The sequence below is a fragment of the Neltuma alba genome, unplaced genomic scaffold, assembly GCF_004799145.2.
Source record: "Neltuma alba isolate B1F8T4 unplaced genomic scaffold, ASM479914v2 tig00012871_pilon, whole genome shotgun sequence".
NCBI classification, from domain to species: Eukaryota; Viridiplantae; Streptophyta; class Magnoliopsida; order Fabales; family Fabaceae; genus Neltuma; species Neltuma alba.
The window spans coordinates 52,451-70,812 of NW_021637250.1; the positions used below are offsets into that span (position 1 = coordinate 52,451).

At 35.1% G+C, this 18,362-nt stretch overlaps 4 protein-coding genes across 5 annotated transcripts; all 4 read right to left on the reverse strand.

Moving 5' to 3' along the window:
* Positions 1-377: 377 nt before the first annotated feature.
* LOC114732076 (40S ribosomal protein S23-like) lies at positions 378-2,044 on the reverse strand. The gene is made up of 4 exons (XM_028919372.1): positions 1,968-2,044; positions 1,094-1,249; positions 883-1,009; positions 378-726 (listed from the first exon to the last, which is right to left on the reverse strand). Exons 1-4 carry the CDS (start codon positions 1,970-1,972, stop codon positions 586-588), a joined length of 429 nt encoding a protein of 142 aa, XP_028775205.1. The 5' UTR covers positions 1,973-2,044; the 3' UTR covers positions 378-585.
* Positions 2,045-3,446: 1,402 nt separating this feature from the next.
* On the reverse strand, positions 3,447-5,664 carry LOC114732078 (mitochondrial import inner membrane translocase subunit TIM14-1). The gene is made up of 3 exons (XM_028919374.1): positions 5,556-5,664; positions 4,731-4,903; positions 3,447-3,861 (listed from the first exon to the last, which is right to left on the reverse strand). The coding sequence occupies exons 1-3, from the start codon at positions 5,556-5,558 to the stop codon at positions 3,705-3,707; spliced, it is 333 nt and encodes a 110-aa protein (XP_028775207.1). The 5' UTR covers positions 5,559-5,664; the 3' UTR covers positions 3,447-3,704.
* Positions 5,665-6,348: 684 nt separating this feature from the next.
* Positions 6,349-11,242, reverse strand: LOC114732082 (protein IQ-DOMAIN 1). 2 transcript variants are annotated; one of them, XM_028919383.1, is made up of 6 exons: positions 10,544-11,242; positions 9,735-9,834; positions 9,326-9,634; positions 8,824-9,042; positions 8,582-8,701; positions 6,349-7,343 (listed from the first exon to the last, which is right to left on the reverse strand). In XM_028919383.1, exons 2-6 carry the CDS (start codon positions 9,807-9,809, stop codon positions 6,663-6,665), a joined length of 1,404 nt encoding a protein of 467 aa, XP_028775216.1. In that variant the 5' UTR covers positions 9,810-9,834; positions 10,544-11,242; the 3' UTR covers positions 6,349-6,662. The 2 variants fall into 2 exon arrangements, with proteins under 2 accessions (XP_028775216.1, XP_028775215.1); XM_028919382.1 differs by having other exon boundaries at positions 9,735-9,876; positions 10,544-11,241.
* A 4,133-nt stretch (positions 11,243-15,375) lies between these two features.
* LOC114732046 (probable beta-1,4-xylosyltransferase IRX9) lies at positions 15,376-17,840 on the reverse strand. The gene is made up of 3 exons (XM_028919323.1): positions 17,089-17,840; positions 16,444-16,675; positions 15,376-15,846 (listed from the first exon to the last, which is right to left on the reverse strand). The coding sequence occupies exons 1-3, from the start codon at positions 17,730-17,732 to the stop codon at positions 15,679-15,681; spliced, it is 1,044 nt and encodes a 347-aa protein (XP_028775156.1). The 5' UTR covers positions 17,733-17,840; the 3' UTR covers positions 15,376-15,678.
* Between the last annotated feature and the right edge of the window lie 522 nt (positions 17,841-18,362).

Consider the following 18,362-nt stretch of genomic DNA (forward strand, 5'->3'; position numbering starts at 1 on the left):
GTTGTTCCTAAAATTTTTAGGCGGCTTTGGACCATTGAGTGAATCACAGAAGAATTGCTGAAGAAAAGTAACGGTGCCAGAGTCCATCTGATCCCCCGGCAATTATCCTTCAACGTCATATAGGATTTTGTTTGTCTTATTCAGGCTTCTTTAATTTTTTATATTTTCGCTAAAAGAAACAAAATCAGCATCGTATGCATTGTTAAAATGAACCAAATACAAGCGATCACAACTAGAGAGAGTAGTTAGCGCCCAATCAAAACTATTAAGTAGTTTTTAGTTTGAGCTCTGCTCCTTTTGTTATCATAAAAACCAAAAAGAAAAAAAGAAAAAAGAATAGCACAAAATAGGGGCCAGCCAAAAAAGTACATTAAAGCTAAAATAAAACAGCGCGCTCGAAAAGTAAATGTATGCGATCCAAACTAAATAGATTAGTTTGCGACCAAAATTTAAGGAGTTTAGCAAATTGACTAAGAGGGATACAAAATTGTCCACACAGCTCATGAACTCAAAAAAAAAACTCATTTTTTACTACCAAAAGTAAAACTCATGAATCTTAAGACTATCACAAGCCGTCTCATAAATTTAAGACCTCGGCTTCTCCTTCTTCTCCTTGAAGAGTGCCAGGAGGGAAACACCGGACACCTTCACAACCTTGAACCTAACCCCAGGAATATCACCGACGGCGTGACCTTTTCGCCCAAATCCAGCTATCAATACTTCATCCTACAAACAAGTAACACGCTCCATATAACATCATAAAATATGAACAACATTCAAAGAGAAACATAAGTAGATTTCAGTACAATTGAAATGTCACAGTACTAGAAAGATACAAGGATCCGCAGAAAATAACTAGGGTCATACTAAAGGAAAACTTACATTCTCTTCTATGAAGTTTAAGCAACCATCGTTTGGAACAAAAGCAGCGATCTTCTTCCCATTTTTAATAAGTTGAACCCTGGCACACTTACGAATGGCAGAGTTGGGCTGCTTAGCCTCAATCCCTCTGCAGGTAAAATATCATATTAATTCCTTATACCACTACTCCAATCGAAGAAAAGCTCCAGTGAAAAATCACAGACAATCTTACATCTTTTCAAGCACAATACCCTTTGCATGGGATGAGCCAGCAAAAGGCTTCTTCCACTCATTCCCAAGGTGAGACTTTTTGTATGCCTTGTCTGCCCACCTTTGCCTCCTGCGGTGGGATCGCAGCTTGCGGGCAGCTCCCATTCCCCGAGTCTTCCTGTAATAGCACTAAACTATGTGAGAAGACTTAATCGGCCAAATCTGATGTTCTGATTTTAGATTAAACAAGAAAATTCCCAATTGTAGGGAGGGCATCATATTCTACTCAAACAAATGAGAATTGAAAGATTGCAGATTAAGACAATCTTTCATGTAAAGATTCAGAACCAGAAACTTTAAATTACATGCTCAGGAAGAAATACTTAGGAGTCTCGCTGCTATTCAATTTCCTCAAATGCCATGTGGCTGGATCATATACTTAGAGCCATATGGCAGACGATCAAGAGATCATAATTATCAGATTTTACAAGTCACCACTCTGAAACTAAGAACAATAAATTTTGCAAACAACCGCAAACTTGGAAAAACGTAAACACAACTTACGTGCTACAATTATAGTACTGCACTCAAATAAAACCATGCAGGTTCTCAGGGAAAAATATATATATCCAGGCGAAAATAAAACATAAAAAAATAGTTAGATGCACCCCAATACAAATCGATGATCAGAAACACATATAACAGAACCAATCAATAAGAGCCATTCACATATTTTGTTCATTTTTGCAGCAAGACACAAAAGAGCCCAAGCATTCTCCATCTTCTTTTTTTGCTCTCTACAAGCATTCTACACCTCTAATATATATACATGATAGACGAGGACTCGTCGCAAAACCAAAGGAGCGAGGTCGGAATCTGAAAGTGGAGGCTCTTACCCCATGTTGACGGTGAGTTAGTTCCTCTTCGCTAACAGAGTTCAGGAAATTTGGGGCCGATAAAGCAGCTGCCGCAGTGTAAAACCCTAGCTCAACTTAAAGTGCATGTTTAAATAGGAGAAGAGCAAGGAGACAACTCGTCTGGGCCATCGGGCCACTGGCTTTGGGCTCATAACTCTAGTGTCCATTTAAATGGAGAGGCAATTATTTTTAAATGTATTTTAATTTGAAGTGTTGGGATTATTTGATCAAGAATTATAAGACGAATTCAGAATTATATTATGCAATTCATCGGATGCCATTTATCCATTCAATGTTTCCTCTCATTTTTATCTTTTTTACTCGAATCCCTCTCGTTCGTATTTATTATCATTCAATAAATAATTTATCATTCTTTACCAATAAACAAATAATTTATTAAGTAAAATTTGTTGTGTTTTGACTCAATTTTTGCGATCAATACTTTCAACTTATAACTCTATAAAAATTTCTTTTTTCAAATTTTAAGGAGCACACACGACCTTAGAACATTTTTAATTTTTAATTATCAGCGGAAATAAAAAACTCAACCGGGGAGAGAATCAAATAAACAAAGTAGTTGTTTGTTTCATCTTAACTCTTTCAGGCGATGAGATTTCTGTTCACTTTAAAGCCGTTTGCCACTCTGAATTCCCCACAATGTCATTGATAATTAAGTACGCATTTACGTTATGAATATGTGTATATATATATTGTGAACATAATATTGAATACCGCTCGATTCAATTCACATGCGAGCTGCTAAAATAAGTAAATATAATACTTCCTCCACACTTAAATATATTAGTCAAAACTATCACTATTACGTGAACTATCTTGATTAAAAAAAATATAAATATAAAAGACAAAATAGATTGAGATCTTATATTTAAAACTAAAATAAAAATCAAACAATATCTTATATTAAGGACAGAAGGAAGTATATCGTTTGGAGTTAAAACAAAATACTACCTCCGGTCCTAATTATAAGAGCTAGTTAACTAATTTGAAAAAATTAAGGAAGTAAGTTAAGTTAGTTATTTGTCTTAAATAGATGTTTTCTTTCTTAAAATGTTTTCTTTCCTAAAATATCCTTATTATCAAGTGTATTGACTAGAACTGTCATTATTAAAAGGTTACTTTGAAAAAAATATATATAAATATAGTACTGTTAAAAACAAAATACTACCTCCGGTCCTAATTATAAGAGCTAGTTAACTAATTTGAAAAAATTAAGGAAGTAAGTTAAGTTAGTTATTTGTCCTAAATAGATGTTTTCTTTCCTAAAATATCCTTATTAATCAAGTGTATTGACTAGAACTGTCATTATTAAAAAGGTTACTTTGAAAAAATATATATAAATATAGTACTGTCTCCGGTCCTTAATATAAAATCCTGTTTGACTTTTATTTTAGTTCTAAATATAAGATACTGGAGAACAGGAACAAGTCAAGAAAAGAATTGGTAGGATGTTGCGAGCGCCAGTGAAATAACTCTAACCAACGGTCTCTTCAACTCTCAGGGACACAACCCCAGTTACTACAAAGCTTCCTCATCGGAAAAAGAAATATTATGCGTTACATTTAATCATTTATCACTTGATATAATTAGGTCGAAAAAATGATGGCTCAGAGACCAAAATAATTTCCGTTGAATTTTGGTACAGGATATCGTCAAAACTGTCAAGGAAGAGAACAAGTGGATGGGGGAAATTGAGCTTCAAAATGCAGAGCCACCTCCCTTGGTCTTGCCAAGTAACACATCCTTTGCTTCATTAATTTTCGATGCAAGGTAATGGCTACCACCAGCATCTGGATGGTTTGCAACCATCACCCTCCTATGCGCTTCCTTGATCTTATCCGTTGGAGTTCTCTCCCTGCCATGACATTGAATTCAGCAAGAAATACTAATGAAAGCAGCATATGGTATATAAGGCATCTAGTAAGATATACGTCAAGGCCATGCTGAGTGACAAGAACTCAATAAGAACCAACGGAAATCTAACCAGCCACAGAGGAAGGAGAAATCAAGACATGTAACAGGTTTTCCCCCCACCCGCCCCCGGGGGGGTGGGGGGAGCGGGTATTGAGTTATCTGGGACTAACAACCATAGTCCAAAACCTCTCCAAAGTACACGAATGGAATTTAATTCTATAATTTCACCGAAATTTGTTTATAAGTGGTAAAATGTGCATACTCCTCACCCTCCCAGAGCAAAGTGAAAGCAAGAGGGCCAAGGTTAAAAACCAACAGGCATGCATGAACCATTTAACAATCCGTCGCAAAAGAAAAGTCAACAGGCATACAAATTTCTAAATATGATTCGTATTTTCCAATATTCTGAACAGATCATAAGCTATATGCTGTAAATTTATTTGGATTTCAATTAATCAACCAGAGCTTAAAACGCATATGGGGAGCTTTAGGGCCGCTGAGGCCCGCACAGCACACTGGCAAGGGAGAAGCATTGACTCCATGAACTGGTAACCTGATTAGCAGAGACTTGCAATTTGCATATAAATTTAAAAATCCTTAACCTAAATGTATACTATGCGTTGGATATTCTAACCACAAAAAAAAAAAAGTATTAATTTAATTAACTAATCTCATAAAGAAAACTCGTCATCAGTGACTCAAGCTCTCAGTCATCAACCAGAATGTCATATTCTGGACATTTCCCAAGTTATCGCAGGGATGAATTGACCACATCAACATATTTAAAGCTTCGAAAAGGGATGACAGTACCTGACCCCCAGTATAAGAGCGGCTTCCCTTCTAGTCATGGTCGGTTGGAAACCACCTTCATAAAATTTACGCAATCTTGGTGGCCTTGCCTTGAATGCTTGCCAGGCTTGGATCCCATATCTGCCAGCATAAGCAGCGGCAGCTACAGCAAGCCCCGCCATCAATGGTGTAGCCTGTTACAAGTATTACTTTCAGTGTCCTGAAGGAGATTAAGAATAGACCGCAGTTTAATAAGAAAAAGCCTCCCTTATTGTTGGGGCATCAGGTAGTCACAAAAAAATCTAAGCTGTAATTATGAAGAATGGGAAATTCCAGCTTCTGATTGATATTCATTATTCAACATAGTATGTGAGATTATGTTCCTCATTTCCCACCCAAAATATAAATTGCACACCCTGGCTATGCTATAAAGCCTCATTGTCGCCCTTGAAAAACAGATGAATAGAAAATAATCCAATACAAGTAACAGTTTAATTTCTGTAGATATCATAATCTAAGCGCCAAGTATAATTAGCGGCACAAATGGCAAATCGAAAGCGGGGAAGGCATTCTTTTTTTCTTTTTCTTTTTTAAATGAAAAGCAGGGAAGACATTCTATAGAGAGATGAGGAAGCTTCAAATCAGAAAGACCAAGGAATGATAACGAGATTTGAAAATTAATTAAGCATGCCAAAGAATATGCCAGTCACAGTGGACACAGCTCTAAGATTCGCATACCGTTCAGGAGCTTGTTTACGATTATTTTCCCGTTCAATATAAACCGAAGCTTACAAATAGATAAAAATAAGTTAAATTCCAATGAGGATGAGCATGTATAGCGCTTACCATATTGATATCACCTGGAAGAACCGCCAATGAACATTCGCAGCCAGCGGGTTAGGGTTTGCGTTTCGCGCAAAGAATGTACGAGAGAAAGACGAGAGCTGACTTCTTTTTATTTTTCAAATAAACCGCAATTGTTTTCCTTCGGATATTTAATAATTTTTTGGATGTCAATATCAATAGCTAATCAATATAAAAAGAAATAAGTTGGCAAAAAAAAAAATCAATATATATAAAATAAAATAAAATAAATAGCTCTGCTTGTCTGAAAACAATCTTGCATTCTTGCTTCCTTTTCAACTGAAGAGAAACAACGACTCTGAATAATTTTTTTCCAGTTCAAAATACCGATATCTACAGCTGTGGCAATAAGTGCGTGATTTGGTAATACTCCAATTTGTCCACTATTAGTAGATAAAATAATTTCGTAGAAATGCCTGTTAAAGCCCAGCATCTTATATTTCACGTCAATATCATATTTTTGCCAACATTAATTAATAACATTTCAAAAAATGCTAAGCTTTTATTCACTCTCAAGTACAAGACTGTTAATACTGTCATTGTAATCTTGATTAGGCCGTACTCCTCTTGTTAGCTCCACCTTTTCTTTAGAACTACTCTTTTCTTCTCTGCTCATTCTACCAAGACTCTATTTAGAATCATATTTAGAATCACCTGGAAGCATAATTTACATAATCGATCATTTCAGGGCAACAAGCATGTCAAATTTTGAAACAAAGCTCAATTTAGGGTGCATCACCATGAAGCAGAAATAAACACTACCATCCCAAGAAACTGAAGATAGCATAATATACACTTTATGCCATAAATGAGGAACCGACAAATTTAAACAGTATATTAATCCTCCTTAATGAGGAAGATCCAAGAGGACGCCATAAGGACATCAATAATCTTTCCTCCCCTCAAGTAAAATAAATTTCGATTTTCATCCCAGATAAATACATTCCACAACAATAAGATACAGATAAATTATAATAAAATCAATAAATGAACACTCATTCAGATTGAACATTTTCGTCTCATGAGTTATTTCTTCTATGATTCTCTTTCAGTAACACTTCTGTTCAGCTCCAGCTCTTTTCCGCATAATCAACCAGCCACACCATTGCCGACGGTGACCTCTGCATTGAAGCTGCTTTCCACTTTGGGTGGACCTGAATGTCGTCTTGGCCTTGCTGGTGAAGGAGGGAACGAAAGCCGTTTCTTAGCTGTCACAGAGGATGCCTTCTCTACTGTTTCATTCTCTACTGTTAATGGACTGTGTGTCTTGAACTTGGCTTTCGTAGACTGAGTTGGCACCATGTAGCTTGGGACCGCCTGAGAGCTTGAGAGGCTCTCGTCATCTCTCACAGATGATCCAGCAATGGAGTGCCTTCGAAAACCAGACTGCACGCTAACCATGCTTTTAGAGTCATCATCAATAACCGAGGTTTCCTTGGGGCTCACTTTCTTCAGTTTTTTGGCAACTGATGCTGAAGAAGCGAGTGCCTTGGAAGGAGTTGAGTGGGAGTGAAAGCTAGGGGAGCCTAGGTTTTGGCTGGCCGTTGGAGAGTGCTTTTCAGAATTGAGCTGGTAACGAGCATAAGATTTACTGATTTCTCCGCCGGTGATGCTGCGGCTCGAGCTTTTGACCGACGACTGGTCATTCACATCTTTGCTTTCCCAGGGCCGGGCTGCCATCCATCGCTCCAGCCAGCTCCAACCCCATGCTGGGTTGGTTGGATCCATAAATACAGGGTTTATAGATCTCGATGAATTCTTCCCATTTTGCTGTCAAAACATTTAACGGGAGCAAAGAACGAACTTAAGTAAGTTGACAATCAGCAAACCATTATAGGTTGTAAGCTATAGCGTCAGCAGTCAGCACTTCAAGTGAGTAAACCTTAGGTAAGCCAAAGAAAACATGTCAGAGATAGATTATGACACTAAAGTGTCTGGCATGCTCTTTTTCTTCATTATTTGCTCCGCCTATTTATCTTTGTAGAGACTAGGTTTGCCTAAGAATTTTTCTTTAGGTAACCAAATAATATCATTTGCATTTGCAAGTAAACGAAAAGTAGGTAAGCTGCCACTCTACCAAGCAAATAATACAATTGGTTTTTTAAGGCTTTTCGAGGGGGGGAAATTCCATGAAGAAAAAAAATTCTAACAAGGGGAACAAAGGTTTCAAACAACATAATTCTCTGCCTATATAAATTTTACTTCAAACTTGTAAGACAAAGTTCTTTCAGAAATAAGTTAGAAAACTATTTCTGTTTTTGCCAAAAATAAATAAATAAAAACAGATCCAAAGGGCATTCACTAACATATCAAGCCTGAGATATATGGCATCTTGTGCTGCTATCAGACTTCAAAAACCTGAGCTAGTGGTTATTATTCTCTTGTGTAAACTAGGATAGACTAAAAGATTTATATCGCCTGGTACCTAAGAAATTTGTTATGGCTAGAAGGCAATTGCATCAGGTGTTAAGAAACGTCATGCTCACTTGTGAATGCAGGCATAATTATATTCAACAAAATTGATTCGCAACTAGATTGAGATCACAAAGCGATACTAGGAAAGTAGCAATCCAACGTCATCATATCTCATAAATGTTTTTCTCTTAGACAAAAAGACAATGTCTGGCCGATGCCATGACAAAGGCAGCACTGCAGAGTTTAAGGCTTCGAATACAGTCAAAGACCCAAAAAACGGATTCATGTTATGTCAAGCCTGAGTTGAGGAGAGATCATAGAAGAGGAAGAATTTCGAGAGATAAGGAAACCTAGAATTTAAAACTAACCACTAACTAATAACTTTTAGAATAATAATCCAAGAAAAATTTGGGTTCTTAACAAGTTTGTCAATTAAGTGTGATATTTTCATGCAAAGTGAGAAACTAATTGGCTAGCTTTTCCTACTGTCTTTTTCTATTCAGTTCATCAAAATTTTTCACTCATTTCCATTGTTTTCCCTCTTATTCCATGATGACAAAAATGTGTCTAAATTCACAAAATTAATAGAACACCTGGTGAGAGAATGCATAAGCCAGCGCCCTTTCTCTCCTCACTGTGGCCTCGTACTTGCTCAGCAACTTGGCTTCAATTTGTTCCTTTGATTGCAGGCTGTCATCCCATTCATCTCCCATCTGTTGTTACAATTTGAAACAAATTATAAATTTCATAAAACGGCATTACAAAACAAATACTATGAATCATAAGCAAGAGGTTAGCATTATGTACACGTAGTAGATAAGGAAATAAAGCACACCTGGATGCTAAGCTCTTTTGCATGTTTCTGTAAGAATTGTCTCTGAATAGCTTGATTCTCCTCTAGCATTCTGATCCTCCTAGATCGAATCTGAGATTGCACACGAGCCAGAGCCTGCATAGAACGAAGAGTACTAGCAGCTTGGCGTTTTACAACTGGCCCTTCCATCAGAGATTTCAGCCTAACCAAGCCTCTTAAAGCCCTCAATGCTCTTCTTGCCTAAATGATTGCCAAAGGAAACTCAGTTTAAATCGTGACTGGTCATTCAATCAATAAGAACCTTCTGTTGCAGCAATTATAGAATAACAGTGTTCAGAACTCGGTATCATTGAAGATGTCATTAAATAGAAATAAAAATTCAGCAAGACGTGCCAGTTAAGAGATGACTCTCAACTGATTTGAGTTTGTTGGCTTATAAGGAAAATTAGAGGGTTGACAAAAACAATAGGTATATACAGTTATTTCTAACGTTTTTTTGCCCTTATAAGGATGCAGTTCATACCAAGTATCCTCGAAAAGCTGTTTGAATCTTAATTGCTGCTACTTCAGTACTTAATTTCCTAGAAGACTGAGGAATGATAGCAGCTTGAACTGGAACGGGGGCTGTTTGAACCGCAGGAACTGGCTCCTCAGTATCAGTAGCAGCAGTTGCAACTTCAACATCGGGAGCACGATTGCTTTCACTCTCAATGTTAGTCAATTTGACCTCTTCTGGTGGAGGAAGAGGAGGTGCATTATCAGTTTCCAAGTACGAATCTGAAGTCTGCAATTTTTGCTTTCCAAACCATTTCTTCTTTGATTTATTTGATCTCTGCAAATGTAGTTAATGAAACATCAGAGACATCAAATAAAATTGAGATAAATATAAAAATGTATGTTAAAAAAGAAAGAAAAGAAAAGAAACTCCAAACCTCGTCTTCCCTTTTCTTTGATTCAGGACTGAGAGCTTTCTTCACGCTAGAAAACCAATTTCCTTTCCTACCCATCTTCTTGGCATTCCTCAATCGGTTCCTTGAATAGAAAACTTGAGAATTTTAAGATCTCAAGTCAAACCTGATGAACAACCATAATTTAGCTTCAGAAACGGCAATTATGACGAAAAGCCATGCGAGTTTTGAAACTTGAAAGTGAAAAGCAAGGAATCCCAGAGACGGAGTAAGCCTCATCACTTGATCATATATTCGTTTTATTTTGAGGAAGAGGAAATGACTATGGAACTTCTGGTAAGGAAATTATCATGAACACAATGGGCAAAGAAGGGAGAAAAGTAACTGAAATTATAAAGAAAGCAATCCGAGTAAGAATCTCGTAGAGGAATTCTAAAAGTGTCGGCAAACTAAAACAGAAGTTTCTTGACCGGAAAAAAAAAACAAAAAAAAGTTTCAAGATCCTCTTTCACCAAATCATGTTGAACCATCTAGATTACTGAATTATCTTCCTTCATGAATTTTCATAGCAAAGAGACAGCAACAGATAAAAGCAAAATTTTCCATCAAGATTAGCAGGCTTCCCCACGTATTAGCAGCAGTAAAAAGTTGGAACTGCGAGAAATTTCTCCAAATAATGCAGACATAGGAGGAAATCCAAGAGCGTCAGCTGAATACTAAAGGTAAGCAGAGAATTACATGTTCTAGCAAAATGATGAAGTGGAATATAGCATAGAAAAAGTGAAAAGTCAGAACTGAAAATGCAAGTCCGTTGAAGATGAATATGAAAATACCTGAACTGAACCCCGGAAATGGCAGATCTCAAATATCTTCTTCTCCTCCCCTGGGGTCGCTATACCTCTCACTATCACTCTCTCATAAACAAAAGAAACAAAAAGATTAGAACTTGAAGATTACAGTTCAACCACAATGTCGCTCTCCCCTGTAAAGAGGGAAGCGAAATAAATCAGATCTTGCCACAACGCCTTCTTTTCTCTCCCAGCTTCCAGCGATAAAAGGGACTATGAGGGAGGGGAAGCCCAGCTGGTTTTTGCTAATATATTGGCCCCACAGCTTGGATTGGCCATGGTGGGTCCTACTCCATTGTTATCAGCCTAAAACCCCCCACACTTTCCCTTCGTTGAAAGGATCAAATTAACGATTTGGTCGCCGACGATTGTAATTTTGATGCGGCGCTTCAGAGATCTGGCAATTGGCAATTTCTACAACAATCAGGATATAACATCTGTGATTGATATATCTTACATCAGATATTCAAGTCTCGTTTAGGTCAATTTTTTAATAACGCAAATTATTTGCTTCCGCAGTGACATCTCATAATTACGAGTCATAAAATCTTCTCTTCCCTTGGTCACCCACCGTGCGTCAATTATTCACCTTTCCTTTTCCTTCATGGTAACTGACTGTGAGGCTGCAAGCTACAGTGGGGTTCTGATAGTAATAATTGCACTCCATTCCTCTCCGCATGCTGCTCACATTACTATATGTAGAGCCCATTTGAGAGTAACAAATGAATTTCTATTTTGACATTTCAAGTTCTTTTCTTCTCGCGCCAGCAAGCTTGTCTTCTATGACACAAGAACCCTAACCACCTCTTTCAATAAATTTGGGTTTACATTAATATCGTTCGCTAAACACGGCAAATTCAGTGCACCACGCTTTATTATATTCCTTTCCTCCATTATATTCATACCATTGGGGTTGGTACAACCGAGCCAAAACACCAAATGATTATCACTGCGGTGGGGTCGGATTGGTCTGACCAGATTTCCAAGGCATAATGCAACTCAAATATGGCTCCTTCTCGCCTAATGCTGTTTTCTTTTCTGTGAAGCCTGGACGTTTTCATAATTGGAGTAGGTCAGAAAATGAAGCCCAACTTTTTTTTTTTTTGTGTTTGTACTTGATACTACGTTATGTTATTTTGTTCTTTTCAATGCCAAAAAATTTATTTCAATTTTTTTTTCTGTTTTATTCTCAGAGCAAAACAATGTTTTTAAAATGTTAAGGTGATACAGTTAGCAATAAATGAACGGCAAGTTAGAGGAAGCATATCATATTTTTACGTATTTATTAGTATATTATTTTAATTCTGTGAATAATAATTTTAAAGGATAAATATGATGAAATGGAGAAGGTAGGGCATTATTTGAGGGAGGTTGACTGTTGCAGACAAAGCGTGGTTGCTTATCAACCCAGCGGCTAACAGCGCCTCACTGTTGAGCAGTTTATGATGCAGAATCATTGATAAGAGAGATGGGTGAGCTTTGAAATTAATTATTCAGCACAAAATATTTGAATTCTTGAAAGCGCATTGGAGAATAACGCCAAACGAATCTAACAGTGCCTTAAAGAAGCTCCATTTGCTTGTTGATTGGGCTTCGAGGTTCTCAGCGTCTACAACCACCAGGACCAACAAAAACGAAGGCAAAATAAATAAATGCTCATTTAGCTTGAACCTGCTAATAAATTATACCTGTGCGTGTATGTGTCTGTCCTACTAGGTTTAAAAAAATATACGTGGTCATGTTTGGTACCGTTCGAAAATCCAAAGTTATTATGAAAAGACTTCCAACTTCCAAGTTCCAAAACCAAGACTTGTTCGGTTTTTCGTTTTTAATAAAAATAGGAAGCCTATCTGTAATGCTTGTTAAAGTCCGTTTGCCAGGAATTATGGGCTGGATACTGTGGGTGTGATTGTGTGAATATGGATTTTAAACCGGCATAAATATGAATTTCACCCACAAATCATACGAACGAAACTGATATAAAATGGAGCAAGATAATTGACCCAGAATAAATAAATGAAGTATGCAGAAGGTATAATTGAGACAAGTGAAAGAGAGAACTTTCTTATATTATTTTATAACCCAACACAAATTATATGTCCCATTTATACACATCAAAAAGCCCTTTTTAGTGAAAAATAGTAGATAATCAAAAGTCCCTCTAGGGCTGTAAGTACTATCCGGTTTTTTCTAACATGAGAAAATTAAAAAAAAAAAAGTTAAATTAGTTAATTATAACAAATATATGTTGACTTTTCACAAACTATCACGAGTGTGTTTGGATCAGTAGTGTTAAAACTGATTTTTATTTCAACTAACGTTTGCAAATTTAATTTAGGATAAAAATCAGTCAATTTAATGTTATTTGTGTTTGGATTAATGTTTATAAAAAGTTAATTTAAAAAGTTGAAACTTATTTAAATGGATAACAAACAAATAAATTTATATGTAAAATAACTGAAAATGGCATGAGTTTTTATATAAGACTTAGTTAGTTAATTTGAAAAGATAAAGAATATATAAGTATTTTAAAGAAATCATGTAACATATAATATAAGTAAGTAATTTATTTAACATTTTTAATCTATTCAAATCAATCTATTGAGGTCTTATATTAAAGAGCGAATGTAATATACCGTGCATATACAATTTGATATATTTTAGAAAAATAATTAATTAAATTAATTAAATTTTATTAGTTAATTTTTTCTTCTAAAAAATTAAATTATTGGGTTAAGATGGGATCCGTTTAAATACCCTTATATTTTTTATCATCTCTATTATTGGGTTTGTTGGAGTCATTTTGTATTTTTTTATGATTATTTTTTCTCTCTCTACAGTCTACATTCTCGAGTCTGGTTGGCTAAGCATTTGGAGGAAAATAAGCTGCTTTTTTTTTTAGGTATAAGACCGTTTAAAGAATTTGTGTTGTTTGGCTTGGCGATTGAACAATCTAGCTTTTGTGTAAAAAGCTATAATAAGTTATAAACTAAAATTAATAATTTATGACTTATAGCTTTTAAAACATGGAAAGATAAAAGGTTAAGAAATTCATTACCTTATTTGGTTCTTATTATAAGCCTCAAATAACTAATTTGTAGATAAAAAAATCAATTAAAATTAATTGAAAGTAATAAATAAGTTAGAAATATACTTTTGTTAAAATTACTTACTCAATCATTATTAAAATATTTTTTATGATTTATTTAAAGTTTTAAAATTTAATTCACTCGTTAAATTTTACTTCTTTATATTAAATTAACTTAAATTTGTTGTATTATGTAAATTCATTTTTTAATCATGTTTCACTTTATATTTAAAATATTTTTTATGATTTCTCTAGAGTTTTAAAATTTAATTCACTTATTAAATTTCACTTCTTTATATTAAATTAATTTAAATCCATTGTATTATGTAAAATTATTTTTTTTAATAATGTTTCATTATTTATTAAAACTCATAAACATTTTAGTAATTTTATAAACAAGTTTACTCTCACTCAATCATAATTCAAATAACTTTTTACCAATCTCACTTTTACAGATTAGTTTTTCTGAATTTTTAATCAAAATATAATTCAACTTATCCAGTTTAACTTTTACCTAACTTTACTTTTTCAAAAATCAAACTGACAATAAGCTGCTTTTTTAATTACTAATCCAAACAAACCCCTCATCTTGCCCTTAAAAGCTACTATCCCTAGTCCTAATTACAAGGACTGTTGACTAATTTGAAAAAATTAAAGAAAGAAGTTAAGTTAGTTATTTGTAATAAATAGGTGTTGTCTTTCCTAGAATATCCTTATTAATTAAGTGTGTTGGTTAGAATTATCATTGTTAAAAAGACTATCTTAAAAAATACATAAATACGAGAGATAAAATAGATTACGATTTTATATTTAGAATTAAAATAAAAATTAAATAAAATCTTATATCAATAACCGAGGGTAGTATTATGATTAGCTTTTGTCTTAAATCAATTTTTTTTTTCTTTTCTCAAAAGTCAATTTGAGAAAAAGTTAAACCAAGCAATTGTTCAAATCCCCACCAACCAACAACGCATGTTTCCCTCGTTCCAATGCACGTTCTCTCTTCCAAACAGTCTGCAAAGCACACGCCATATTAACTATATGCGCTCGAATAATTTCTTCAGTGAAAACCTTTTACAGTTAATAGGAATATTTTATTATAAATCTGTAAGTAAGGCAGAATGAATTAAGATTATATATTTAAAAATAAACAGATTCATCTCCAACCAACTCTCGTATTAATAATGAGAGATAGTATAATAAATATAAAATTTCGGTTATTGGAGAATATACACACATGTCAAAATCTTTAAATCGAGCTGCATATTACATATTTTAAAATATACAAAAGGTGTTATAATTTCTTTTCTTTTTTTTTAAAGCGTATGCAGTTTACTAAAATACAAGAATGAAATGAGTAGTTTAGCTTTACTCAAGGCAACATTCGATCAACCATCTTCCAATCCGCAGAATATCATAAAAGCTATGTTTTTATTTACTTGGTCGGGAAGACAAGGATACATAGAAATAATCAAATACACTCTACCAAGTTTTTTTTTTTTGACATCAAATCAAAGAATCAGAGAACATAATCCTAAAAAAGAATCTCAAATCAGGAGCGGTATCAGGATCACAACTGTTTTGTGTCATGTCTTTTTCTTTTTTAAATACAGGTATTTTCTTACTGACAATCACAATCTTATTTGGAGGCTAGATCCAAACCCCCCTTCCGTGCCATGTCGGCAGGGCCATTCATAGGTCTCACTTCACAAAAAACTGCACAAGCATATTTGGCATCCAAAAAAGCCCAACCTGATCCATATACTTCATTTGATGAATCACTAAAAGAATAGCTTTCCCGAACTTAAAATGATCCCAGATTGGATGTTTTTCGCTTCTTCTACGCTACAAAACATTGAATTCCTTATGAACCAATAAAATTATTAACATACAGAAGATATGTGTAAACGTAAAACTAACCAAAACTAAAAGAAAATATAGAATAAAATCCTCAAAAGTATGAAAGAAATTCCTGCATTCGCCAATCCTTGGATTTGCCTCAATGTTTGCAATTTTCTGGATTCTTGTTTCATTATCTGGGGCTACCATTTGATGTGGATGTTAAAAGTTGATATCTTGAAGGGACAGGAGGTTGAAAATTGAAACGCCATAGCATGATTCTGGAGCATCCCTCTGGCGGAATCCCATTTAACTTTGATTCATCTTCCAATACGACTTGCTTCACAATTTTGATTGAGTTCTGACAAATCCCAAAACAAAAACCATATAATAAGTGAATGAACTATTTTCAGCCGGGGGAAAGAAAAATATGAAAGAACTGTTCATCACTGAGTTGGATATTATTTAAAGTGGGCTTTATGTTGGAGTAAGGGGGAAACTACATTATTAGTTGTTAGTAACATTATGGTGGAGTATAAAATAATTCAAGGTCGCATTCTGATTAGCTGAATAAGTCAGCCAAGTTGTCATCATATTACCTAATAGGCTAATACTTACTCCCTTGTTCTTTTTTCATTTTTCCTATTTAAAGTAGTTGGGTGTTGGCCAGACCTCAACCAAAACTTATACCTCAGGCTCAAACAGTGAAGTCTTATCCTATAAGAGCATAATCATCAAAACAAAAACAAAAACAAAAAAAGGAGAAGAAAATATTAACCTAAAAATGCCACATGGACTTTGCTTAATGGATTGTTAAGTATGAAGATACTTAGGATTCCAAATGAGTCTGATATTCTAATATTTTTAATGATAAAATGTGTATTTTTTTTTTCCTATTTTACAAGAATTGCATTAAAAAAAAAAAAAAAGAGGCTTGAAAGTTGAAGATAATAAGTACCTGAGATGTGTCTTGAACGGAAGAAGTGCGACCCCACCTTTCAGGGTCCCAGAGAATGGAACTATTGAATGCAAAACTTGAAATGTGAATGGGAGGAGTGGCAGAAACAGATTCATTGTTGATATTCTTCAGATGCCAACCTATAACTTGTGAAGAATCACACACTGGCCCTTCTATAATTGCTTTCTTCCTGTTCGCTGCTAATAGAGCCACTGGCCATGTTCCAAATACCCTGCCCAGTTTTCATATCAATATATATATAAACATTAACATACGCCCATATGCACATAGTTATTGTAATTTTAAATCCCCAAGATTATGAGTTATGAATGTGAGTGATCAGAAAGATTACATAACAACGTGCAACAGAAAAACAAACAAAAAACAAAGACTTGTGACCTGGAAGTGTGAAACATATTGCATACTTGATTATATTTTGTGGTTGGTGTACCTAAAGAATTTCTAATTGCCTTTCATTAATCAATTTGCAAATTTGATCATCTTTCACCTTCCATGCACCATCCCGTGGACAAGCAGAACATCAACACCAGCTTTTCAAGATTTTGAAAGCGACCAAAGGGTGGTATGGAAAAACAGAAATATAATCAAGTCAAAAGTAAGAAATAATGGGTGAGGATATCATACTCAATATGTCTAAGCTGGTGGAAGAATTCAAGATCGTAAGCATTGGAAAGCCCAGCAAAGTGAACAATCCCAGTTAGCCTATGGTGTTCGATGTGCTTAAGAGCAAGATTTCTTTGATGATTCAGCTCAGCTTCCAGGTCCGTGAAGTTTTCCTTGGACACCAAATGTCTGTACATGATTCCTGTTTTTCTGAGTATCTCCGACAGTTCTGTGGATTCCGTTGGTGGTTCCACCACAATCCACAACAATGGCTGAGGAACCAGCTTTATAGTATTCGCCAACCTCCTCAATAACACTGCCTGAAAGGGAATTTTGTTGCTCGTTGGAGTGACAATGATTATGTGTTTTCTAGGCTTCAAACTGGGCTCTTCTTGTACATGAGACTCTGTCTTGTGTTTGGGGATCCTAGAACTTGGAGATATTAAACTTCTGTTGACATTCGTTGGCTGGTCGTGTGACATTTCAATAGCTTGCGGTGCAAATTCTGTTCCATTGGAGGCAGAAGCTACTTTTGTTGAAACGAAAGATGAATTACCTGTTGGAGCAAAGCCTGTAAAGAACCCCATCACAAAACACAGAGAGAAATGGATCATGGCTTTCTTCCACAACTGAATTCCCTTCTTTGATCTTTCTAGTGACCCCATTTTCTGTAAAACCAGTTGCTGCAACAGAATGCAAGTTTTTGATTAATCAGCGAAGGAGAAGAAGAAGGTGGTTAGGTAATATAAAGTAGAACCTTTAAGGGGCTCCACATATTTGTTAGGACTAAAAAAAAAAAAAAAAAAGTCGGAACCAAAGAAAAATTATGATTGGTACAGCCAAACTGAATGCTTAAAATTTATGTTTGGAGGCGTTTCATTGGGAAGGTATTGCTTCGCTTTGGTGTCACTTGAAGTAAAAGGCATATGAATGGAATAAAAAAATAGGTTGGGTTTGAGCATGAGTTGCTATCCAGCACCAAATAGCAGTTGGGATGTTGCCCATCATTACTCAACAATTGACAACTCCACCATTTAACTAGCATTATTCGTTCTGTCTTCTGTTGAATTTTTAATTTGGAATTGACCGTTAGTACGTACACTATCAGGGATTCTGAAAAAAGAAATTAACATTGAATATTGGTCTTCGATATCGTCCTGTGAAAATAAGCATGGGTGTGCTGAAAAAGGTTGCATTATAATGTTATATCGAACAATTATGAGCCTAACGAATTTTTAATCAAGGTGTTATGATTATGGGTTGATTTTTGGACCAATCCCGTCTGAAACATTAAT

Coding starts and splice junctions, on each gene's coding strand:
- LOC114732046 (XM_028919323.1), bottom strand. CDS start 17,732: ATGGGGTCACTAGAAAGATCAAAGAAGGGAATTCAGTTGTGGAAGAAA. Junction 16,676..17,088: donor CACCAGCTTAGACATATTGA/GTATGATATCCT, acceptor AAAACTGGGCAG/GGTATTTGGAACATGGCCAG. Junction 15,847..16,443: donor CCGTTCAAGACACATCTCAG/GTACTTATTATC, acceptor GGGATTTGTCAG/AACTCAATCAAAATTGTGAA.
- LOC114732076 (XM_028919372.1), bottom strand. Junction 1,010..1,093: donor GGTATTGTGCTTGAAAAGAT/GTAAGATTGTCT, acceptor TTTTACCTGCAG/AGGGATTGAGGCTAAGCAGC. Junction 727..882: donor TAAACTTCATAGAAGAGAAT/GTAAGTTTTCCT, acceptor ACTTGTTTGTAG/GATGAAGTATTGATAGCTGG.
- LOC114732082 (XM_028919383.1), bottom strand. CDS start 9,809: ATGGGTAGGAAAGGAAATTGGTTTTCTAGCGTGAAGAAAGCTCTCAGT. Junction 9,635..9,734: donor CAAAGAAAAGGGAAGACGAG/GTTTGGAGTTTC, acceptor CTACATTTGCAG/AGATCAAATAAATCAAAGAA. Junction 8,702..8,823: donor CAAAAGAGCTTAGCATCCAG/GTGTGCTTTATT, acceptor TTGTAACAACAG/ATGGGAGATGAATGGGATGA.
- LOC114732078 (XM_028919374.1), bottom strand. Junction 3,862..4,730: donor GCTCTTATACTGGGGGTCAG/GTACTGTCATCC, acceptor ATGTCATGGCAG/GGAGAGAACTCCAACGGATA.